Here is a 26,408-nt window from a genome sequence, read left to right as displayed (position 1 = left end):
TTAAGAAAATTTTCTTCTTATTAGGTGCTCCTTACTGTTTAGCTCAGGCTTCAGCAAAATAATGTAGCATTTTGGGCAAAAGATGCAACCCAACAAGCCAGCACTGGATGCTAAGATAGAGAAGATCTCCACAGCCACCATGTATTTCCCCTTTGTGCTCATGTAGGTAGGAACAAAGGATAACCAAACACTGCAAAAGACCAACATGCTGAAAGTGATGAACTTGGCTTCATTGAAACTGTCAGGTAATTTCCGAGCAAGGAAGGCCACAGTGAAACTGACAATAGCTAGGAAGCCCATGTAGCCCAAGACACAGTAAAAGAAGGCCACCGTCCCCTCATTGCACTCCAGTACAATTTCTTCAGCCACTGACTTCATGTCAAGATTAGGGAATGGAGGAGAAATCACCAGCCACAGAGTGCAGATGAGTGCTTGGATAAGGGAGCAAGAAAGGACAATAGTGATTGCCAGTCCCTTCCCCACCCACTTCCTCATCCTGGATCCTGGTTTTGTGGCCATGAAAGCCAGAACCACAGTGATGGTTTTTGCCAGCACACAAGAAACAGCCACTGAGAAGATGATGCCAAAAGCAGTTTGTCGGAGGAGACATGTCACCTTGTCAGGATATCCGATGAACAGTAATGCAGAAAGGAAGCAAAGCAAGAGGGAGATGAGCAGAGCGTAGGTGAGGTCCCGGTTGTTGGCTTTCACAACAGGAGTGTCCCTGTGCTTCACAAATATTTCCAGTACCAGTGCTGTAATGAAAGCAAAGGAAAGACCAGAACAGGCTAAGCTGAGGCCCAGAGGTTCTTCAAAGGACAAGAAGGTTGCACGTTTGGGAATACATATAGTCTTATGTTTGTTTGGGTACTTTTCATCTTCACATTCATAGCAGTCATTCATGTCTGAGAAAGAAAAACATGGTTCTTCAATCCAAAAAAATGATCAACATGCCACTCTGCCTTCCTCTATTGTTTGTTTGTTTCAATATTTTGAACCAGTTTTTAAAAATTAAAGTTTGATCTTGTGAATACAAAAGCATATAAGGAGTTCAAAACAATTAATATTGAAAATGATGAAACCATGTTGAATACTGATAGTCTTAAAATTCAAGGGTGGGCACAGATACACTTCCTGATCTACATACAGAAGCAACTCAAATTTTCCTGTCACTGTTTTTGTTGCTCCCACTTACTTACTCCTTCATTAAGGAGTGATTGTGTAATTCAGTTTTTGCAGATTTCAACATTCAATGACCTTTCAACATCTTTCAACTGTTTTCTGGATTTAAGTATTTCACACTTCTCCATACATTACGGCACAATTCTATGAAGTTTCAGGGCATTAAAATAAATGTTTAAATATGTTACCAGAAAATAAGTGGACATTGAAATATTGTTTGTAAGGGAAAAATAAATGTCTAAGCACATTTCAAGAGAAAATGCAGGAATTAAGTATATAATAAATCAACCGAATAGTGGGCAAAAGTATGTGAAAGTAAAAGGGATTCTGCCATCTCTAGTCAAAGTGTCAAAACAGCTTTCAAGGACTGCTGTAGAAGATGATTTCACAAAGAAGCACAAACACTATGCCAAGATGATGGTGAAATGCAATCCTGGCATAAATTAAGACAGCATAAAGTGTACCAGATGCAAAGTGCATTCAGGATCAGGGCTGCCACTGCTTGAGCTACCCAAAGCTTGTCAGATAGAAAACAAACTTTTAAAATAGCGTTGGGGTTACACCACCCTTTTCATTAGCTTAATTCAGGTTGGGTTTCCAAATCATGTGACCATGCTGAATAGCCTTCATGTGTTGTATGCTAAGTATATCCCCCACCCTGGTCTCAACCCTATATGATATATCCAACTGTTACAGAATGCTCATTATGGCTCATCTGAAAATCAACTTTATACTAATCCTGTTCAAGCTGCTGCAGTTTGCTATAGGATTCATCCTTAATAATAGCATTCAACATCACAAATTATCACACACACACATACTTTCATTAGGTCCCTCTTCTACTAGATTTCTAAATATTTCATAAGCTGTAAAAAGGAACCTTGGTGATTGCATAATTTTATATGCATGTTCGCGATTAGAGGCAGCAAAGTATAAATATAGACAGTAAATTTCTTACCCTCCTGGTCTGAAATCTTTCCTTCTGGACATGGGATGCAATCGTAGCAGCAAAATGCTTCCCCCTCCTTCACTTTCCTGCAAAAACCAGGGCGGCAGCTCTCAGTACATACAGAGTTAGGCTGTGTCTAATACACAAATGAAAGAGAGAGATGTATAAAATGAGTGGACTCAAAGAAAAGCTAAAAGGGGAAATGAAGCTCTTCCTTAAAAGGGATTTGGAAAAGATCAACAACATTCATTTCTGCAATTCACTTAATAGGTTGTTTCAATTCCAAATTGGGCACATTTTCTGACATTTCCCATTGACACAATGTGCAAAGGCAAATAAATCATTGTTTTTTGCAGTTACTGTTGTGGATAGTAATGTTTTTAACATCCTCTTTAGTCAGGGCTCTGACTAGGTATGCACACCTTTCTGCCACAGTGACATTAAAGGGTTGTGGTGGTGTCACTTAATGCAAAGTTGACATCAGATAGAGTTATACACCTGCTATTCTAAAATCTTGAATTGTGGGATGCATAATCTGCCTTGTGAGGTCTACAAATGTGTCAAAAATTCATACGATTTTTAAAAAATGGGCAACAGTTTAGAAAGTGTTGAAAATTGACATATGGACCCCCCTTTTTACTGAAATGTTTATTTTACTGTAATATTTATACCTGCAAGCCATAGGTTTGCTTTCTAATTTTGGTGAAAACCACTGATGCAATTTATTCAGGCTTCTCAAAAATGACATGCTGTCATTGGCTTGGCAAAGGTCAGAGTGGTTCAAAGATGACTAATGTTTTAATTTTTTATTATTTTTATTTGTGAATTCTGAAAAAGTAACAGTTCAGCTACATGATTAATGTTTTCCTTGCCCATTAAAGAATATGGGAGCTAGAAGCAACCATCTATTTTTTAAAAGATCTTTTTAATTAAACGAAATATTTTGTTTAAAATTCAACCGATGTGGTCTGATCAAAAGTGTTTTTGTGCAAGCATCCCACATTCTTGCCTTGGGTCTTTTAGCATTGCTCTCTATCCAGGAGATGGTGGCATCTAATTCTCCACTCAGCTATTCGTTTGTGGGCTTAATATCAGTATCGAAGGAGGAGCATTCAGATGCCCCAGAGAATGATTCATAGTGACAGCCAAGGGGTACTGAGGTACAGAGAGGTGTAAGGACTTCCTTGTTGATGATATTGAACAGACTATATTAAACACCAATGACTTTACATTGTTCTTTTGTTCTGTCTAGGAATATAACAACCAGAAGTTATAGGGATTAGGTTTTTGTTACGGGGGTTATGTAAAAGCTGATGTCACATCATGTTTCTTCCTTCTCTCAGCATTGTTATAAATATAGGCACAGATGTGTGGCAGCCCAAGTATTTGAGATACTATCTAGGTTGGCCCATTGGGTGCAATTTGCATTTATATTGTTATATGCTACATCAGGCTCTGAGCAGTGATAGAATCAGGACTTAGATTTCCTTTTAAGGAAGCTCAGTGGAGACCACAGAGTCTTGAGCATATATGGCTTTTTTAAAACATTTAAACATATGGCTTTATTTAAACTAGTTCTGCAAGCTTCCCTTTATGTGTTCTCCTCTCACTGATGCAGGATCCCAGGATCGGAATGGGAACCAGGCTTGAATTCAGACGGATCCTCCAAACTCATAACAATATATTCAATAGAATATACAGAATAGAATTCAATCAATCAATATCCTTTATTTGACCGATAGAAATAAAATACAATGATTATAAACTATAACATCATAGGGGTACATAAATAAGGTAGGGCCACAGTACTAGACCTCTTACAGATAACCCACATCAAGGCATTCAATTATGCGTTTCCGACACTTGAGTGCCAGGAAAAGAAATTTAGCCACTGACAAAGTTGTTTTCCCAGAAGACTTATTTAGCAGATATGCTGTCTGCTTTCCTCTTTGTCGGGAACTGAGCTGGGGTAAGTATGGAGTTATAAGATACTGTCTTAAATCATTGTAGCTGGGACAGCTCAATAAGATATGCTCTGTGGATTCTACCTCACCCAATGAACAGTGGCATAATCTCTGGTCATATGGGACTCCTCCATATCTTCCCTTCAGGACCGCCGAGTCAAGAACATTCAGCCTAGCCGCAGTAAATAGTCTGTGGTATTCCACGTAGTGGATATCGGCCAGGTAGCGAGCTGGAGCAGCCCGATACAGCTGCTCCCCCAGAAACAACCCAGGTTTCACATGGGCTATGTCCTCCTGTCTGGCAATATCCCTTAATCTTTGCGCGATCACCGCCTTTGCGTGGCTATACGCCATAGACTCTATATAAAGGGAGGACAACCCGCGCTTCTGCACTTCCTCCACTATCTCCCCTTCCCATGGAGATTTAAAGTTATCCCTCAGAATCAAGGGGGCCAAACCCACCGGTCTGAAACAGAGCTTAAGCCATAGCCATAACTTCGCTTTCAGGGCCACATACCTAAAGGCTTGACAACCGGTTTCCAGTCTTATGATCGCACCTGCCATGGGGGGGGGGGAGGGATCCTGAGTATAGCCCTGAGGAATTGGGTTTGGATAAATTCCAATTTTTCAAAATCCCTACGTGAGCCCAAAGCAATGCCCACCAGCAGAAGAGGGAGGACTTTCATTTTAAAGAGTCGTAAGGCAACTTTGACAATTTGTGCCTGTTTCTTGGAGTACAGGGTTCTAATCACCAGGGCTGCTTTAGATGCATTCGAGGCTATGTATTCTCTGTGCGCCAGGAAGGACCTATTTGATCTAACAACCTGACCCAGGTATTTAAAGCAACTGACCTGCTCTAAAGGAATACCATTAATAGACCATAAATTAGGTTTCAATCGAGCAGCAAAGACCATTATTTTGGTCTTGGCATAATTTAGTTGGAGCTCGTGTTGGGTCTCATATTCATGAAGAGCTTGAAGCATCCTCCTTAATCCGATGGGGGAGGTAGCTAATAGGGCGGCATCGTCCGCATACAGTAGGACATTCAAGGCTCGTCCTGCCAGTTTTGGTGGATGGAAATCAGCATTTGCCATATGCTCCACTAGCGAATTAATATAGAAATTAAACAGAGCAGGGGCAAGCAAACAGCCCTGTCTTACCCCCCTAGTGGTGGCAACCGGATTGGAGACTAGCCCCTTACTATCTATCCTAATCCTCAGGAGGGTATTTGTATGCAAATTAATAATCAGCAGGAGAAGGCGGCGGTCACTAGATGTCGCTGCCAATTTTGTCCATAGCTGGTTCCTGGGAATTAGATCAAAGGCCTGCTTAAAGTCTATAAAGGCGACGTGGAGGGCTTTTAGGCCATTGCCAGCGTACTTGGTGGCCAAGTGATTTAGGATTAAAATTTGGTCTGTTGTTGATCTTCCGGGGCGGAAACCCGCCTGTTCCTCTGCGATGATATTGTTGCTTTCCATCCAGGTCGTTAATTTGTTTAGTAGAAATCTTGAATAGATCTTCCCGATAACATTTAGCAGGCTAATTGGTCTAAAATTCGCCGGGTCTGTACGCGGCCCTTTCTTGTGAATTAACACAATCAGTGTAGAATTCCAGCTTGGAGGAAATTGTGCTGTTTTGTTTATATAGAATTCACTTCTTTAAGTTGTCAATTAATACATTCATTTCCAGTGTTAAAGGAACCAGTATAGAGACTGTGCATTCAGCTTATAACATTAATACATAGCTTGTTCTATCTTTAATCTTTACTCCAATCCAATTTTATAAAGGCTGAAGAATGTATAATGAAATTATCTTTGTATGTTATGTTAAAGTGTTTAAAATCACCATTGGCTGATGTTCGCATCCTACCTGGTTAAACCAATGGTGCCATTTTATGGCTCCCTCATTGATGGTCAAGGCTTGCTGTGGAGGAGCCAGGGAATCCACCCCTCCTACCTTCACTCTCTGAAAGGATTGGTTGGAGAAAACGATCCAATTGGTAATATCAAATTCAGCTAGAATCTCCCCATTCTGGTCCAAGGAAATCTTATCTCCAGCGCTGTTGTTAAATGAGATACCCCTCAGAAAATAATGGAGCTGGATAGAAAGAGAAAGTATAGAAAAGGCTTCAATTCAGCAAGGGACAATCATGATGTTCACTTTCATCGCAAGTTTTTTTTTTTAATATTTAATCAATTTTTCGATACAAATATCAACTGCAAAAGACATATACTGAAACACCATAATAGGAGTAATAGCACAATTTGACAATTCAGATTTGCATACACTGATATACCTATGACTATACCTTTTTAAAAACAACAACAATACTTTCCCACCTCTCTCTCCTCCCTCTACTTCCCACCACTATTCGCCTTATCACTTAAATATTCGTTCCAGATTTCTTCATATTTATCCATTCTTATTTTGCGTTGTCATACAATTCGTTTGTATGTAGCTAATCTGTCCATGGGGTAACGAAGAGTCGGACACAACTAAACGACTAAACAGCAACAACAAATCTGTCCATATATCAATCCATGTGATCAATGGAATCTTTTTGCGGCTCTTCCATTTCATCAAAACAAGGTTTTTTGCTTCCAGTATAGCACAGTACATCCAATTTTTTTAACCCCTTCAATTTAGGCTTCAATTTAGCAAGGGACAGAGACTTCCGGGGTGGCGCCATTGGTAATGGCGGACTCCCTCTGAATAGGAGGGACTAGCTCCGCGGGAAACGGGTCTTCTCCGCTACGGCGAAGCGGGGACCCTTTTAAAAATCACAGGCGGATGAAGCCTGTGACCATTGGACTCGGCGGGCACCTTTAGAGCCCCCCCAACTCGCTAAGGAACCTGCTAACGGGCTCTGAAGTGAAGAGGGGGAAGTGGCGCGGTGCTGTGAGTCAACTGCTATTTCCGTGGAGCGAAGCCGCTCAGCCGTTTCCGGAAAGCGCTGCCTTTTTCCTGGGACAATTTGGACTCTAAAATAAGCACCCGTGAGTCCTTAGCCTTTGAACAACTGGACATTAAATAAGGACTTGCGAGCAGAAAGGAATTGGATTTTAAAAACCTATTTTAATTTGGTACGGAACGGGAAGGTCTAAACAGGAAGTCAGCCTTCTGTTCTTCTGTAGACAGAATAAAGCAAAGACAATGTAAACTAGAGCTTAGAAAATTGCCTTTAAAGGATTGGATTTCATCATTTAAAATTGTGGAACCCCCCTTTGACAGCAGGAGAAGGAGGGGGATCTTTTTCGGACTGTTTAAAGTGAGTTTAAAGTAAAGTAACTTTCCTCCGTCCTGATCCTGGAGCGGGGTATCAGGACTGACGTTTGAAGTTCATTGACCAGAGACAAGTGATTTTGACAGATAGCTAAAAGAAGAGAAAAATTCCACTGCTTCCCTTCGCATCTTTAAGTAACAAATATTGACAAAGTATCTCAAAAAGGGAAACTTTGTTGCAAGAACAAATAGAAGTTTTTCCCCTAGAGGGAGACTGTGTAACTGTAACCAACTCCAGGGAGCCAGCAGCTGTTACAGATTACAATCATGGGAACAGGCATTTGACCTTGCAGGACAATGTATTCAGAAGCTTTGTTGTGTGCTTTCTATAAAACAAATGCCCTACTGGAACAATTACATGAGAAGGTGAATTGGATGGCGACTTCGACTAGAAATTTTGAACAGGCAGTGGGAAATTTTGAACAGACAGTGGGAAAATATGTGGAGCCCACTCAAGAATTAAATCAGGAGTGTGTCCTGACAGAACAGGCCCAACAGGAATATGAGTTTTCGGATTTGACAAATGAACTTGGAAAAAGCCAGATTTGGAAAGGAAAAGTTTGGTTTGGCTTGGAAATGGGGGGCTGGATTGACCCCCCCCCCTATGCTGGGATGTTTGGACTTTTCAAATCTAGCAATGGGCCGTGAGATGTTTGGGATTGTGGGGTCTCTTAATTTTGGAGGGTCTTTGAAACATGCTTTTAAATACCATATGGAATTCAGTGTTGAATATGGAAAAGGGGCTGATCTGTTGAGAAGGGTTAAAAATATTGCCAAGCTGGAGTTACCACGAGCAGGAGACAAGGGAAAATACAGCTACAAATATGAAGAAGAGCTGCGGAAGGGACATGGAAGAGACTTGAGGGCCTCGGATATAAGGCTGCCAGATTAATGGGCTAGATCGACGGGATAATAAGGACTGACAAAACCCAGAGCCAAGAGGAAGGGACGTTGGATGAAGATTGGATCTGTTTGTATTTTTTTTCTACCATTTGAATTGTTTTATAAAATTGATGAATGTTAGAAAAATGTTGGAATGAAATTACTTGGCTTTAGTAAAGATGTTTAAATAATTATGAAAGAATATTATGGTTATGAGAAGTTGGTAAGTTTTAAGCTTTAAGGTTTATTTTATTATAGAAAGATAAGATTAAAACAGTTTAGGGTAACGTAATGACAGAATATTATGAAATATGGAAAGGATTTGCTGGGATAATTAATAACTAGGATACAAAGAAAGGGAGGAGGAGGAGGTCAAAGAAAGAAGGTAATGACAGTTGAGGATTTGAGAATAATGAATTTGTTTTTAAATGTTTTTAATTGTTTGTGACGTATTTTTGTATTTTTTTTCCTGTCACTTTTTCTTATTTTTGAATTTGTATTCATATGGTTGGAAGGGGTTTGGGTTTTTTTCTTTTTCTACCTTGTTAACTATTTTCATTTTGTATTTTCTACTGCTTTTATTTTATAACACTTTGAAAATTTCAATAAATATCTTATAAAAAAAAATTAGCAAGGGACAACCATGATGTTCACTTTCATGTCATGTTTCCAAATATCCATCTTGGAGGAAAGCATATTTCTTTTCATATATAGCCAGGCATTTCTCACGTTTGGAAGTTCATTTCAAATTACAGATTTTTAAGATCTCCTGCAGCAAATGCACACACAGCCATAAATAATTTATTAGTGGAAAGTGGGGGCTCTGTTCATTTTGTTGTCTAAAATACATCGCTTTGCTCTCTATAGACACTATATGCTATGCTATGTGGTATATTATTCCTTTTATACACCAACTTCAAAGGTAAATGGGAAAACAACCCCATGCTCATCTAAGAGGTTACTATTAGTTGAAGAAACAGATTAAAGAAGCAATGGTGACAAAGGCAAAGTCTATATCATGCTTGGATGGAATTAATTTTCTTTTGTTCTCTTTTAGTATTTCTACTTTAAGTTGAAACCATTTAAAAGAAGAAATTTAAAATATTTAAATAATAAAAATAAGCAGTATAATGCAAGGAGATTAAAATACGTCAACACCCATGTGACTTGCCTAAACAAAAATGTTTTAAGCAGGTGCCTAAATGAATACAGTGAAGTTGTCTGATGTTAATAGGCAGCTAAGTGGGCTGAAAGTGAAGCTAGAAAAGCATGTGAAGAAGTTCCCATTTGGCTCTATGTGCATCTCATGGCCAAAGGGCAGTGAATAGAGGAAGTGGTTTTGAGGGCATCTGGAGAAGATTTCAAGACCATTGCTGCACCCACATTGCTGACCCCTGCTGTGGTTGCATAGGGATAATGACAGTTAACCAAATGGACAGATAGAAAAGGCAAACAGAACAGGTTTTGAACCTCTTTGAGGAATGGTGTGCAGTCCAGTACCTGCCACAGTGGTTGATTCTGAAACTTCACTCCTCCCCTGATCATTACTGGTCTGAGTTTGCCTCGGGATGTAGACATGGCATGTAAAGCATGGGCCACAGCATAGACAGCATTGTAGATGTTGTAGCTGTGGCTGGTCATGCTCATTTCAAAGAAAGGACCAGGAAGATTCTCCAGCTTCTCTTGCCCAGTGCAAATATCCCCCTTCACACTGCCAACCACTCGATTCGGAAATACACAGCCAAATGCCTGTTGCCAGAAGTCAAAAATGAAGCCATCTCCTTTTGAGCTGGAAGGGGTTTTGCTCTTGACAAACTGACGAAATCCAGGTGGATCATTAGAGTGAGTTGAGAATGAGAGAACCCCATGGAATATTTCTGTATCCCAAGTCCGTTGATAGACAAAAGAAGTGAGCTCCACCTGGGCTGTCATAATCCATACTTTACCTTTTGTTTTTTTTGAACTTTGTTCCAGTTCTGATAGGTAAGGCAACCATCTAAAAAATGCCAGAGCATATGATTCTCCATAAAACAAGACTACATTGGCTTTGCTATCATTTATTCTGTCATTTATTTTTACTCCCAGTTTAAATATATCGTTAATTTCAGTGACATAAGTAGATTTGTGACTTCTTTCTATGAAGGCAAAACAAATGCCATTCTGGGAAAACAGTGGAACCACAGTTTGCACAAATCTTTCTGCATTCTCATCATAGAAAGTAAGGATCCCAATCCATATCCACCGGAAATGCAGTAGCAAAGACAGGATCCCCTTATACTGGTGGGCTTCCTTGGGCACCATCTGGTAGAAGACAAGGTCTGGGGTTTTAACATTCATAACTGGAGCAGGGCCATATATGAGCTAAACATAGTTGTGGTAGGAGGAGAAAGAGACAGAAGCAACAATAACTTTTTTTTTGTTAGACTTGTGTATTAAGAGCACTGTTGGGGCATTTTCCAATTGGGCCTTCTAATCTTTGCCCTTTGGGTTCCCCATGCTAAGCCCTTTTTGCTAAGCCAAGTGATACTCACCTGCCAATCAGCTGTTATCATTCATCAGGAACTGGCTAGGCCAAAAGGGATGTCTGAAGCAATAATATATGTGCTATCAATACTTGATTTCTTAACTTGGATCTGCCATTAGCGTGGCCCACGTGATTATTTGAAATGTGCGCGTTCATTTATCAGAATATATCTAGATGTGTTAAATTCCCGTAAGATGACAAAGAGATGCATATCTCACCTGTGGAACTTTATAGATATTCAAGATTGTTGCCACATGAAGGGATGTTTGGGGGTCCAGTCCCCCAATGATGGCTAAAAGGTTTTTCTTGATGTCACAGATGTAGTTGGGGACAAATGTTTCCAGCGTGGATATGAGTAACATTGTGGCATGAGAGGTCCATTTGGCGTTGAAATAGCTGTCATAGATGTGGAAGCCTAAAGTGACATTGGGTAAGAGCTGAGGCTTTTCGTTGATCTCCTTCACTGCAAATTGCAAGGCCAGGATGTGCTGGTAATTCTTAGTCACCACTCTAAAAAGAGAGTTTCATTTTCCATCAGAAGAGCATGTAACACCTTGTAAATTTATCACAACACGGTTCTACATCATCCTCATTAGTATTATATTTTACAGCATTTATTTAACTTTTTTTTAAAGGGGAAGAAATTGCCTTTAAAATGTCCCTAATACACATTTTTTAATGCTGGCTTCATCATCTGTGTAGAAGTCCTACCCTTATTTCACTATCTTGGAGCCCTGACGCAAAAGTGATACAGTTATCTACAGAACAATATTACATGTCTTCATTTGATACCTGAATGTTTAAATCAGTGGGGGAAGTGGCAACATTTTCTTCAAATTTGTGGAAATTCCTCCTGATCACATTTCTCTTACAACATATCTCCTTCGACCGAAACATTTGTTCTGCCTCTAGGTCAAGGACGGAGAACCATGGCTCTCCAGATGTTGTTATACTACTATGCCCATTATTATTGAGGGAACTGATGGAGTCCAACAACCACTGCAGGGCCAAAGTTTAGCCACCCCTCCTCTAAAACTGATCACTCCAGTGCCCAAAGAAGGAATCAGAATACAGAAGAGAAATTATTCAGTTCTTACTCTATCTCTTCAAGCAATGTTGGTGGGGGGGTTTCAGTGAATGCTATTGAACTGGAGACGATGATGCTGTGAGAGGCTATGCCACCAATGATGAGCTCTCCTTCCTGATGATACTGATGAAGTGGAGTGTATGGATCATGGACATGGCATTTAACAATGGGAGGCTTGCATATTGCATGAGGCAGTAGAATCAACAGCAAGAGGAACAATGCCACCATTCTTGGTACAATTGCTCTGTATAATAAAAAAAACCCCTTGTAATATTACTTCTTTTGAGATGGAATTAATTTGACCCAATTGTCCTTTTAGCCTGCTCATATGTCTGAAATCTAGACTGTGAAAACTGGAAAAAAATAAAATATTGATAGCGCTGATGGATCCTTGCTGATGGTTTCTGATTCCTAAGTCTAGCCGTGATTGCTGGAGGTAATATATTTTTATCAGCTTCCTCTAACCTTGTATCCCTCAGATGTTTTGGGCTACAGTTCACAGCATTCAAAGCTGGCTACAGGTGATGAGGTTGTGATCCAGAAAAGTCCAAGGGCACCAGACTTTGAAAGGCTCAATTACAGTACCTCTCACAGACTTTCTCATTAACTTTGATAGTGTACTGTGCAAGTCCATGAGGTGGTGTGATAAATGGAAACTTTAATTATAGTGCTTTTGATAATTGAAGGGTAGATAGCCACTTGTGTGTCTTTTTTTATGGACGTTTTTATTTCCACTTAGCTGCATAAGATTTTGAAGAAGAAGAAGAAAATACTGGAAATGTAACCCTTTGGTCTCAAGAGAGGGATGAAATGAACGTGTTTGATCATAACACTGGCCTCCTGAAATTCTGTCTTCTCCAACATGGAACAAATTTTTAATTTATTGGCAGTGCTCAATTTTACCTCTTGTTATTCTTGTATCTCCCGTTCCTTCTCTCCTTTTGTCATTTTTTCCTTGCCAAAAGTTAAACAGTTGTGCCACAAATACATCATTATTTCCCCCTTTCCCTTTCTTTGTGCTTTACAAATAGGAATATAATTTAAGGGCGGACATACTGATTCTTGCCCACCACCCCAATCTCTAAGTGGTGGTAGATTCCTGGGACTTGAGGCGCTCAGCCAGGATTTGTGTTTTCTTTTGGAATGAGGCAGAGCAGAGAGTTTGGCATTTTTAGGATATATGGTTTATTTACACATTATATACGTCCTGAACCTATGATGGGGGGTGTGGTTCACAGCATTAACACCCCTAAAGTCTTTATTTCCCCCCCTCTTAGCTGTAGCCTTGAATTCAAACATTGCTCTCTGACCCTTTCTCCTGCTTGCTGCTTTATTTCTAGGTCGCATCAGTGCAAACTTTCAACTCTAAACCCGGGATTTTTTCCTTTCAACCTATTCAGGGTCCCAACCATTTCCTGTCTCACATAGAGCCCCCTTTCCTTTGTTCTCCCAATGGCCCATCACCCAGGCAGTCACCTCAACACAGGAAGGTAGCCTGGCTTATATTTTAACACTTGCTGGATCCAGGGATTAGAAGGATCTGACATGCAGTCTACTTCTCCCTGTCCCAGTCCAAATTCATAACAGTATATAAAATGATATAATATTAAAATCTATATTGCAAGTCAGCAAGAAAAAGAAATAACAGAATATGGGTAATTCATGTATGATGAATGATTTTATACCATTAGAAAGAGTAATATTTGGAGGTAGCAGATCCCTGTATAGGAATTTTGTTTCATTAAATGTATCATAATGTAGCCCCAAAACTCTCCAAGAGGGATCCTACTACCATCCATGAAGGTGTAAATTTGGAGTTCATTGGAATCCCCTGACCTTCTGCATCAAACAGTGATGGATACTCTGGACTTCTCTTTCCCTATCGCTAACTCACTTGAGGTGCTTCTTCCTAATTGGTTCCCCAGATCTTTCTCTGTTTCTCATTGATAACTTTGTGCTCAATTCCTTGTCAAGCTGTTCCAGCTTGATCAGCAAATTTGATCAGCGAGTGTGGTCTTATATAATGACCCCCCCCAATTCCTCATCTTGACAATGTGACAATGTGTTGGATGGACATAAATTCCCAGCCTGTACACTGAAGCAAAGAAATACTCTTGTGCCTTTTTCAAGGCCTCCTTCTAATTAATAGATCCCTATCATTCAGTTCTGGTCTCAACAAAATAATGTTGTCAGATGTACCAATATAGAAGGCGGGGGGGAGGGGGGAGTTCTGGCTATGCTATTATGCAGATACCCAGGAAGTGCTGGGAGAGGCATGCACACATAATTTACCCATGAACCTCTAAAAACATGCACGTATGAGAAGTGGCTCTGTTTTGAGAGTCAAACTCATGGTGCCCTGAAAATGTGCCTAAACAGTTCTAAACCCAGAAATTCACAACACAGACATTTCAAGAGCAAACTTTTATTACAGATGGGTTCGGGGAAATGAGATTTCAGGCACTATGTTATAATCAATGCAATACAATACTTACTTGGGTGCATTTTAATTATAATATTCTAATTCATTCATACTTCTTAATCTGAAGAGATAAAAGTTCCTTCAATGTGGAAAAGAAAGTGGTGAAACATAACCCTTAGTTACGGAATGCCCCGTGTTGAGAACCTTTCCTGGGGAACCCCACAGGATCACTAGGAGGGGGCCCCTCTTCCTGCCCATTGCCACCAAGGATCCATCTGAATGACCCTTCTCAGTGCTATTTTTCTAGAAAAAGAATTGCCAAAACTCTGTATGAATGCCTCCCTTGTTCTCTTATAATGGCAATGGCGCCCACCTGAGAGGTGACAGAACTGAGTTCCAGTGAGTTCTGGCTGAAAAAAAGCCCGACCTCTTATGTCACTTATGTTGGTATCCTGTCAACTTACCAGCAAACCATGCATATCAGCAACCAACCCAAGAGGCCTTCATGAGTGCCTGCCAGCCAAAGTCATTGCCAGTTGCAATTACAGGTGGTGACCATATTGTGTGTTCCACTACAATGGAGCAGGATGTACATTAACACAGCCACATGCAGAAAAATAAGATGGGATTAGACAGTGTAAAATTGTTCATCTCTACTGCTGAATAGTTGTGGGACAGAGCCTAAGGGCAGAATAATACACTGCCATGACCTAATGATAACAAATGCAGAGTTCATAGTCAGCAGAGGAAAAATCAGGTCTGGAATTGCTGAATATAGGGACATCAGTGCAGTGAAAGAGGGCAAGTAGTGGAGATATGTAGGCAATAGTAGTGCTCAGTGGGCATCTGCACACCCTACTTGATCTGGGGGTGAAATTTAGGGTCCTGGATTGGGCAGACCGAGGGAACAACTACCCTGCCCTGTATTCATCCTTAGAGCAATTTGGGGGAAGGCCTAATATTTAATTGGTATTTTAAAAATTCTGATTAAAGTTGGGAGTGGACAGGGAAAAGAGACATACCATCTCCTTCCCACTTTTTGACTGACAGCAGAGGAGGGTTAAATCCTGTGGAGTGGTTGCCTGAAGAGGATTCTGGGTGCTCCTTTTAAGGGATGCATACAAATCCCTGAACTAAATATTATATCCAGTGACACAGACCCTTGATTTCTTCATCATTTTCTTCTTATTAGGTGTTCCCTATTGTTCAGCTCAGGCCTCAGCAAAATAATGTAACATTTGGGGGAAAAGATGCAACCCAACAAGCCAGCACTGGAGGCTAAGATAGAGAAGATCTCCACAGCCACCATGTATTTCCCCTTTGTGCTCATGTAGGAAGGAACAAAGGATAACCAAACACTACAAAAGACCAACATGCTGAAAGTGATGAACTTGGCTTCGTTGAAACTATCAGGTAATTTCCGGGCAAGGAAGGCCACAGTGAAACTGACCACAGCTAGGAAGCCCATGTAGCCCAAGACACAGTAAAAGAAGGTCGCAGTCCCCTCATTGCACTCCAGTACAATTTCTTCAGCCACTGACTTCATGTCAAGATTAGGGAATGGAGGAGAGATCACCAGCCATACAGTGCAGATGAGTGCTTGAATAAGGGAGCAGGAGAGGACAATAGAGTTTGCTAGTCCCTTCCCCACCCACTTCCTCATCCGGGATCCTGGTTTTGTGGCCATGAAAGCCAGAACCACAGTGATGGTTTTTGCCAGCACACAAGAAACAGCTACTGAAAAGATGATGCCAAAAGCAGTTTGTCGGAGGAGACATGTCACCTTGTATGGATATCCAATGAACAGTAATGCAGAAAGGAAGCAAAGCAAGAGGGAGATGAGCAGAGTGTAGGTGAGTTCCCGGTTGTTGGCTTTCACAACAGGAGTGTCCCTGTGCTTCACAAATATTTCCAGTACCAGTGCTGTAATGAAAGCAAAGGAAAGAGCAGAACAGGCTAAGCTGAGGCCCAGAGGTTCTTCAAAGGACAAGAAGGTTGCACGTTTGGGAAGACATATATTCTTATCTTTGTTTGGATACTTTTCATCTTCACATTCATAGCAGTCATTCATGTCTGTGAAAGAAAAACATGGTCCTTAATCCCAAAAATATGAGCAGCATCCCACTGCCGGTAAGTACATAATTAAAATGATTTTAAAAGTGTGCAAGGAGTTTCAAACAATAAAGACACAACTGATGGAACCGTTCCCTTCTCACCTATCCGATGTATAATACTGATTCAGGCAAAATGCAAGAGGTAGGGCCACAGAGACCCTTCCTCATCTCCGGCTAGAAGCCAACTCAAATTTTCCTATCACTGTTCAAGTTGCTCACATTTAGTTACTTCTTCATTAAGGATCTGAAGAAGTGTGCATGCACACGAAAGCTTATACCAAGAACTAACTTAGTTGGTCTTTAAGGTGCTACTGGAAAGATTTTTTTTATCATCATTAAGGAGTTATTGTGTAATTGAAACTTTGCAAATTTCTACATTTGAAGATTTAATCAACACCTTTCAACTCTTCTCTGGATTTATGTATTTCAAACTTCTCCAAACATTACAGCACAATTCTCTGAAGTTTAAGGGCATCAAAATACATGTTTAATTATGTTACCAAAAAGTAAATGCACATTCAAATATTATTTGTGAAGAAAAATATATATGCCTACACACATTTTGATAGAAAATGCATGATTAAGTATGTAATCAATCAAACAAATCATGGGCAAAAATTTGTGAAAGTTACAGGGATTGAGTCAACTCTAGCCAAAGTGTCAAAACAGATTTCAAGATCTTCTGTAGAAGAACATATCACATTTAGGGAGAAAATCCATGCCAAGAATATGACATAATGCAAGCCTGGCAGCAATTAAGATGGCATAAAGCAGGGGTAGGCAAACTAAGGCCCGGGGGCTGGATGTGGCCCAATCGCCTTCTCAATCCGGCCCACGGACAATCCGGGAATCATCATGTTTTTACATGAGTAGAATGTGTTCTTTTATTTAAAACGCATCTCTGGGTTATTTGTGGGGCATAGGAATTCATTCATTATTATTTTTTCAAAATATAGTCTATCCCCCCACATGGTCTGAGGGACAGAGGGGGAGCCCATGGCTGAAAAAGGTTGCTGACCCCTGGCAAAAAGTACACCAGATCCAAAATCCATTCAGGAGCATGGCTGCTGCTGGTTTAGTGAGCCAAAGCTCGTGAGAGAGAAAACAAGCTTTTAAAATAGTGTTTTATTGGCTTAATCCACGCTGGGTTTCCAGGTCAAGTGACCAAGCTGAATGGGCTTCATGCATTGTATTCTAAGTACACCCCCCCCCGTTTCAACCCCTGTAATACTCCCCTTTTAAGGCTTACACCAGTTTAAGAAGCATATCACTCAGCAAAGCCTGTATGAGGGAGGTATAATGACAAATTTCCAGCTGTTACACAAACCTCCCGGCTCATCTGAAAATCAACTTTATACTAATCCTGTTCAACCTGGTGGATCTTGCTATAGGATTCTTCCTTAATAATAACATTCAACATCTACAATCACAAATTATCACACACACACTTTCCTTAGGTCTCTTTCAGCAAGATTTTTCAATATTTCATGAACTGTCTAAAGGAATCTTGATGAATGCATGTTATATATACTAAATTTCTTACCCTCCTGGTCAGAAATCTTCCCTTCTGGACATGGGATGCAATCGTAGCAGCAAAATGCTTCCCCCTCCTTCACTTTCCTGCAAAAACCAGGGCGGCAGCTTTCAGTACATACAGACTTAGGCTGTGTCTAGAACACAAATGAAAGAGAGAGATGTTTAAAATAAGTGGACTCAAAGAAAAGCTAAAAGGGGAAGTTAAGCTCTTCCTTAAAAGGGATTTGCAAAAGAACAACAACATTCATTTCAGGAATTCATTTAATAGGTTGCTTCAATTCCATTTTGACTCATTTTCTGGCATTTTCCTTTGACTCAATGTGCAAACTCCAATAAATTGGTGGTGGTTTTTGTGTGTGTGTGTTTTGCAGTTACTGTTGTGGATAGTACTTTTTTAATATCCTCTATAGTCCTCTTTCTGCCAAAGTGGCATTAAAGGGTTGTGGTGGTGTCGCTTAATGAAAATTAAACCTCAGAGTTATACACCTGTTATTCCAAACCTTGAAACATGGCATGCATAATCTGACTTGTGATGTCTACAAATGTAAAGCCTCAGTGTCACACACTCGCTATTGTGTGACCAAGCAGCGACAGCCCCAGTCCCCAGGGATCATAAGGAAGGAATAAAGACTCTGACATCATTATATGGAATTAAAATTAGGCCACAACTTTATTAAACTTCCAAATGTAGGAAGACCTTGGCTTAGACCTTGGGCATGTATCCCTCCCAGCCCCCCAGCTGGGGGAACTGGGGCACATCAGGGTAAATGGGATATGGGGGTGCTCTGCGAGATGTAAGTGTAGCAGGCAGCCAAGCCCATATCCCCACACGCAGGGTAGTTCACTGACGACCTTTCAATGTATGGCCAATGACACCCATATATAAAACCCCTTTAAGAGGGGGACCCTGGAATCGCCACTGCAGGGGTGTGACTCACCACTTCAGCCCCCCGCCCTGCCATATAGGGAAGAAAAGACTAAAGGATTCCACCCAAGGCCATAACCTCCAAAGTTGTGACTAATTGCTACGGGGAAGACAAAACCTGCCAATGCAGGAAAATTTATTCCCGGTCCTTCAACAGCAACCAGACATAGGCTGCATCAGCACCCACTAAACAGGAAGAAAAAGTTAACCAGCAAACAATAAAACATTAAACTAAGGGAGGGTTGCGTGGGTGAAGCTCCTGAGCCGACTGCCTGGATACTGTCGGCTCCACCCCCTTATATATATAGGACTGGCCCCACCTTCCGGCAATGAAACTTGACTACTGAGGCTGGGCATGAACCTCTAAAAATGAACACTGAGAGGCAGGCCAGTCCCTGTCTGCCAGTAAATTCCCGGGGAACTGTACCACCTCATGTGATCCCGCAAAAGGCACCCACAATGTAACGTGTGAGTGCTCATTCTAAAACCTTGAAACATGGCATGCATAATCTGACTTGTGAGGTGTGCAAATGTGTCAAAACTTTAAACCAATTTTGTAAAAAGAGCCACAGTGGCGAAAGTGCTGAAAATTGACATAAGGACCTTTTGAAACTGAAATACTGTATTTATATCTGCAATCTATAGGTCTTAACTAGGCAGTCAAAGACATTCCCTTGACAAAGGAACTAGTCCAGCAAACTTCCCTTTATGTATTCTCCCCTCACTGGTGCAGGACCCCAGAATTGTAATGTGAACCAGGGTTTCATCCAGACTGATCCTCCAAACGCATAACAATATATTTGATATCATCAAAATCTATTTAGGATTCACTTCTTCAAGTTGTCAGTTAACATATTCACTTTCAGTGTAACTGGAACCAGTATAGAGACTGTACATTTAGCTTATAACATTAATTCATAGCTTGTTTTAACTTTAATCCAATGTTATAAAGGTTGAACAATGTACAATGAAATTACCTTTTATGTTAAGTTAAAGTGTTCAGTGTTACAAAGGGCTGATGTTCGCATCCTACCTGGTTAAACCAATGGTGCCATTTTATGGCTCCCTCATTGATAGTCAACGCTTGCTGTGGAGGAGCCAGGGAATCCACCCCTCCTACCTTCACTCTCTGAAAGGATTGGTTGGAGAAAACAATCCAATTGGTAATATCAAATCCAGCCAATATCTCCCCATTCTGGTCCAGGGAAATCTTATCCCCAGCGCTGTTGTTAAATGAGATACCCTTCAGAAAATGATGGAGCTTGATAGAAAAAGAAAGAGAAAGTATCGATAAGGCTTCAATTCAGCAAGAGAAAAACATGATGTTCACTTTCATGTCATGTTTCCAAATATCCACCTTGGAGGAAAGCAGTTTTCATCTATATATATATATATATATATGTAGGTTTTGGTGTCTTCGGGTGTCTTCCCGTGTAAGAGTTGGGGTGTCTAGGCGACGTTTCGACGAGGTCTCACTCGTCATCTTCAGGCTGGTGCTTTCGGCTTCTTGTTACTAGAACAGAGCAGGATCTCAGTGTTTGAGTTCCTATAAATACTGTTGAGGGGGTGTGGTGTATAGCCTCCAACGTTCTGGGCAGAGAGGAAGTTCCTAGGTTAATGTGCCTTTTCTTCTTTTGTTCATTAATTACTTGAGGGATATCTTGAGTGATTACTTGAGTGATATTCTGAGTACCACTTAGGAGGGTCATTAGGTGTGGATTAGTTGCTAAAGCTTTCGTGTCTTGACCTCTTGACCTTGTAAAGAGTTTTTCTGAGAAGATGGCTGTACTGCACTTAGTTGTGCTCTGGCTTGGCTTCGTGTATAGGGGCGAGCTGTGGTTTTGTGCCCTGTGCCAGCCAGATCTGTGTAGGGATTGCAGGGGGGTGCAGCATCCGGAGGTGCCACTATGGTTTGGCTACTGGATGGTGTCTGTAATTTATCTGTGGAGAGGGTCTGGGTTTGGGTCTGGTGTGGTTGATTGGAGATGGCGTTCTGTGTGCCTCTGGTTCTGGTGTCGGTTTTTGTGGGGAGGGCTAATTTCCAGATGTCTGGCAGGCGGGACGTGTCGTCACGCTTGTTCATGTTGTGAGGGTGTTTCTCTATCTCGATGGCTTCCATGATTATTCTCTTGTGGTGATGTTCCATGTTAAAGAGCAATTTGGAATCTGCAAAATTAATTTCGTGTCCTGTTTCTTTCATGTGTTGGTAAAGAGAGGAAGTTTTTTCTTCTTTTTTGACGGCATTCTTGTGTTTTATTTTATTTTATCTGTAGCCTCAGAAACCCAAACCTGATGGCTCCCTAGGACACACTATCTACCGGAAAAAAACACACACCAACCGCTACTTACATGCACAATCACACCACCACCCTGCACAAATAAACTCCGTAGCCAAGACTCTCATCTCCAGAACCAAACGCCTGGCTGACAAAGACCACTTGACAACTGAGTTACAGAATCTCTCAAATGTGTTAATCGCCAACGGATACCAGCAAAACAGGGTTACGAAGCTAATCCAAAAAGAAACACCCCCCAAAAACCAAGACACAGAAGAAAACAATGGCATGGCCCTCCTTCCTTATATCAAGGGCACTACAGATAAAATTAGCAAAATCCTCCATAAACACAATATCAAAACAGCCTTTTGCACCAACCAAAAAATAGCCAATATCCTCAGAAACCCAAAAGATAAAATCCAGTTAGAAAACCAAGGGGTCTATGAAATACCCTGCAAAGTCTGCCCAGCCACGTACATTGGACAAACAAACAGACGAATAAATGCACGTATCGCAGAACACAAGAATGCCGTCAAAAAAGAAGAAAAAACTTCCTCTCTTTACCAACACATGAAAGAAACAGGACACGAAATTAATTTTGCAGATTCCAAATTGCTCTTTAACATGGAACATCACCACAAGAGAATAATCATGGAAGCCATCGAGATAGAGAAACACCCTCACAACATGAACAAGCGTGACGACACGTCCCGCCTGCCAGACATCTGGAAATTAGCCCTCCCCACAAAAACCGACACCAGAACCAGAGGCACACAGAACGCCATCTCCAATCAACCACACCAGACCCAAACCCAGACCCTCTCCACAGATAAATTACAGACACCATCCAGTAGCCAAACCATAGTGGCACCTCCGGATGCTGCACCCCCCTGCAATCCCTACACAGATCTGGCTGGCACAGGGCACAAAACCACAGCTCGCCCCTATACACGAAGCCAAGCCAGAGCACAACTAAGTGCAGTACAGCCATCTTCTCAGAAAAACTCTTTACAAGGTCAAGAGGTCAAGACACGAAAGCTTTAGCAACTAATCCACACCTAATGACCCTCCTAAGTGGTACTCAGAATATCACTCAAGTAATCACTCAAGATATCCCTCAAGTAATTAATGAACAAAAGAAGAAAAGGCACATTAACCTAGGAACTTCCTCTCTGCCCAGAACGTTGGAGGCTATACACCACACCCCCTCAACAGTATTTATAGGAACTCAAACACTGAGATCCTGCTCTGTTCTAGTAACAAGAAGCCGAAAGCACCAGCCTGAAGATGACGAGTGAGACCTCGTCGAAACGTCGCCTAGACACCCCAACTCTTACACGGGAAGACACCCGAAGACACCAAAACCTACATTCCTGTACCCGTGAAAATCTACGAAAGCATATATATATATATATATATATATATATATATATATATATATATATATATATATATATATAGATGGTTATATTATATTATATTATATTATATTATATTATATTAATCATATTATATTATATTATATTATATTATATTATATTATATTATATGCCAAGAATTTATCAAATTTGGAAGTTCATTTCAAATACAGATTTTTATGATCTCCGGCAGCAAATGCACACACAGTGATTAAAAACTTTATTAACAGGAAAGTGGGTGCTCTGTTCATTTTGTTGTCTAAAATATATCACTTTGCTCTCTATAGACTTTATATGCTGTGCTATTTGATATATTATACCTTTGATGCTCCTATGTGATATATTACACCTCTGATACTCCAACTTCAGAAGTCAATGGGAAATCAGCCCTATGCTCATCTGAGAGGATGGTATGAATAGTTGAAGCAACAGGTTGAAGAAGGAATAGTGATAAAGGCAAAATCTAGAAGTTGGCTATATCATACTTGGATGGAATTCATTTTCTTTTGTTCTCTTTCAGTATTTCTACTTTACGTTCCAACAGTTTAAAAGAAGAGATTTAAAAGATTTAAAATTAGAAGTAAAATGCAAGGAATGTGAACGTAAAATATGTGCCTTGCCGAAACAAAAATATTTTAAGCAGGTGCCTAAATGAATACAGTGAAGGTGTCTGTCTGATGTCAATAGGCAGGGACCTCTAGTAGGCTGAATCTTAAGCTAGAAAAGCATGTGGAGAAGTTCCCATTTGGCTTTAAATGCATTTCAAGAGAGATAAAGCATCCATGTGCATCTCATGGCCAAAGGGCAGTGAATAGAGGAAGTGGTTTGGGGGCACCTGGGGAAGATTTCAAGAGCATTGCTGCCCCCACATTGCTGACCCCTGCTATGGTTGCATAGGAAAAGTTACAATTAGCAACGGTATAAAACCAAAGGCTTTTGAAGCTTTTTCAGGAAGGATTTTCAGCCCAGTACCCGCCACAGCGGTTGTTTCTGAAAGCAGTATAATGTAAGGAGATTAAAATACATCAACACACATGTAACTTGCCTAATCAAAAATGTTTTAAGCAGGTGCCTAAATGAATGCAGTAAAGGTCTCTGTCTGATGTTAATAGGCAGTGAAGTCCAGTGGGCTGAAAGTGAAGCTAGAAAAGCATGTGAAGAAGTTCCCATTTAGCTCTATGTGCATCTCATGGCCAAAGGGCAGTGAATAGAGGAAGTGGTTTTGAAGGCATCTGGAGAAGATTTCAAGACCATTGCTGCACCCACATTGCTCACCCCTGCTGTGGTTGCATAGGGATAATGACAGTTAACCAAATGGACAGATAGAAAAGGCAAACAGAACAGGTTTTGAACCTCTTTGAGGAAGGGTGTGCAGTCCAGTACCTGCCACAGTGGCTGATTCGGAAGCTTCATTCCTCCCCTGATCATTACTGGTCTGTGTTTGCCTCGGGATGTAGACATGGCATGTAAAGCATGGGCCACAGCATAGACAGCATTGTAGATGTTGTAGCTGTGGCTGGTCATGCTCATTTCAAAGAAAGGACCAGGAAGATTCTCCAGCTTCTCTTGCCCAGTGCAAATATCCCCCTTCACACTGCCAACAACTTGATTTGGAAATACACAGCCAAATGCCTGTTGCCAGAAGTCCAAAATGAAGCCATCTCCTTTCGGGTTGGAAGGGGTTTTGCTCTTGACAAACTGGCGAAATCCTGGTGGATCATTAGAGTGAGTTGAGAATGAGAGAACCCCATGGAGTATTTCTGTATCCCATGTCCGTTGATAGACAAAAGAAGTGAGCTCCACCTGGGCTGTCATAATCCACACTTTAGCTTTTGGCTTATTTGAACTTTGTTCCAGTTCTGATAGGTAAGGCAACCATCTAAAATATGCCAGAGCATATGATTCTCCATAAGCCAACACTACATTGGCTTTGCTATCGTTTATTCTGTCATGAATTTTTGCCCCCAGTTTAAACATATCATTCATTTCCGTGAGATAAGTAAGTTTGTCACTTCTTTCTATGAAGGCAAAACAGATGCCATTCTTCGAAAAAAATGGAACCACAGTTTGCACAAATCTTTCTGCATTCTCATCATAGAATGTTAGGATTCCGATCCATATCCACCTAAAATGCAGAAGCAAAGACAGGATCCCCTTATACTGGTGGGTTTCCTTGGGCACCATCTGGTAGAAGAAAAGGCCTGGAGTTTTATCATTCATCACTGGAGCAGGGCCATATATGAGCTAAACGTAGTTGTGATATTAGGAGAAAGAGACAGAAGCAGAAATAGCTTTTATTTTTTAGATTTATGTATTGAGAGCAACATTGGGGCAACTTCACACTGGGCCTTGTAATCCTCGCCATTTGGCCTGTGCATGCTATTTTTGCTAAGCCAAGTGACACTCACCTGCCTATCAGCTGTTATCATATAGCAGTCAATGGCTAGGCCAAAGGGAACGTCTGAAGCAAAACAATACATGCTATCAAGACTTTATCTCTTAGCTTGGATAACCATGGAAAAGCATGGTTATTTGAAATGTGCACATTAAATATCCAGTGCTTTTTTTAAAAAGAAAAGTTTATGGGTACTGTCATTTTGACTCAGGAAAATCACCATTTTAAAGTTCAAATCGAGAACAATAAATACAGTAAATGGACAAAAGTACAAATATTCACAAAATATTTAGGCATATGAGTACCCCTGCATCCACCCAGAAAAAAAGAACTGTATATATCCAAATTTATCTTGATGTGCAAAGTTCCCATAAGTTGACAGAGGTATATATATATTACCTGTGGAACCTTATAGATATCCAAGACTGTTGCCACATGAAGGGAAGTTTGGGAGTCCAGTCCCCCAATGATGGCTATCAAGTTCTTCTTGATGTCACAGATGTAGTTGGGGACAAATGTTTCCAGTGTGGATATGAGTAACATTGTGGCATAAAAGGTCCATTTCACATTGAAATAGCTGTCATAGATGCGGAAGCCTAAAGTGACATTGGGTAAGAGCTGAGGGTTTTTGTTGATCTCCTTCACTGCAAATTGCAAGGCCAGGATGTGCTGGTAGTTCTTAGGTACCACACTAAAAGAGAATTTCATTTTCTATCAGAAGAGTATGTAACACTTTGTAAAGTTATCATTTCTCAGTTCTACATAATCCTCATTAGTATTATTTATTACTGCAATTATTTAACTATTTTCTCAGTTGAGGAAACTATTGAACAGGTATCACTACTAGTCATCCTCCTTGCCTAGAATTGTAGAAAAGGGATGGACGTGAAATTCTATGGGTGTGGAATGCAGACTTCAAAATGTTCCTGGTCTACATTTTTAAGGCAGGCTTCATAATTTGTGTAGAAGTCCTGCCCTTATTTCATTGTCTTGGGACCTGGAAGCAAAAGTGATGCAGTTATTTCCACAACAATATTACATGTCTTCATATGATACCTGAATGTTTGATTTAGTGGGGAAAGTGGTACTACAATGCCTATTATTATTGATTGACACTGTTGATGGGAACTGATGGAGTCCAGAGCCACAGTTTAGCTACCGTTCTCCTATAACTAATCGCTCCGGTGTCCAAAGAAGGAATCAGAATACAGAAGAGAAGTTATTCAATTCTTACTTTAGCCCTTCAAACAATGTTGGTAGGGGTTTTTCAGCGAAGGGTACTGAACTGGAGACGATGATGTTTTGAGAGGCTATGCCACCAATGATGAGGTCTCCTTCCTGATGATACTGATGAAGTGGAGTATATGGATCATGGACATGGCATTTAAGAATTTGAGGTTTGCATATTACATGACGAGGTAGAAACAGAAGTAAGACCAATAATGCCACCAT

At 40.7% G+C, this 26,408-nt stretch overlaps 1 protein-coding gene across 1 annotated transcript; it reads right to left on the bottom strand.

Moving 5' to 3' along the window:
• LOC308570726 (vomeronasal type-2 receptor 26-like) lies at positions 1-26,408 on the bottom strand (the record flags this gene model as incomplete). Its single annotated transcript, XM_081165637.1, has 10 exons — positions 1-905; positions 2,141-2,267; positions 6,052-6,192; positions 11,002-11,293; positions 11,881-11,993; positions 16,076-16,365; positions 17,950-18,076; positions 19,988-20,128; positions 25,356-25,647; positions 26,191-26,408. The coding sequence occupies 10 exons, from the start codon at positions 26,406-26,408 to the stop codon at positions 1-3; spliced, it is 2,646 nt and encodes an 881-aa protein (XP_081021763.1).

The sequence above is a fragment of the Podarcis bocagei genome, assembly GCF_964188305.1.
Source record: "Podarcis bocagei genome assembly, chromosome: 13".
NCBI classification, from domain to species: Eukaryota; Metazoa; Chordata; class Lepidosauria; order Squamata; family Lacertidae; genus Podarcis; species Podarcis bocagei.
Note: the sequence above shows the minus strand (reverse complement) of the source record. Positions and strands in the feature narration are given on the sequence as shown.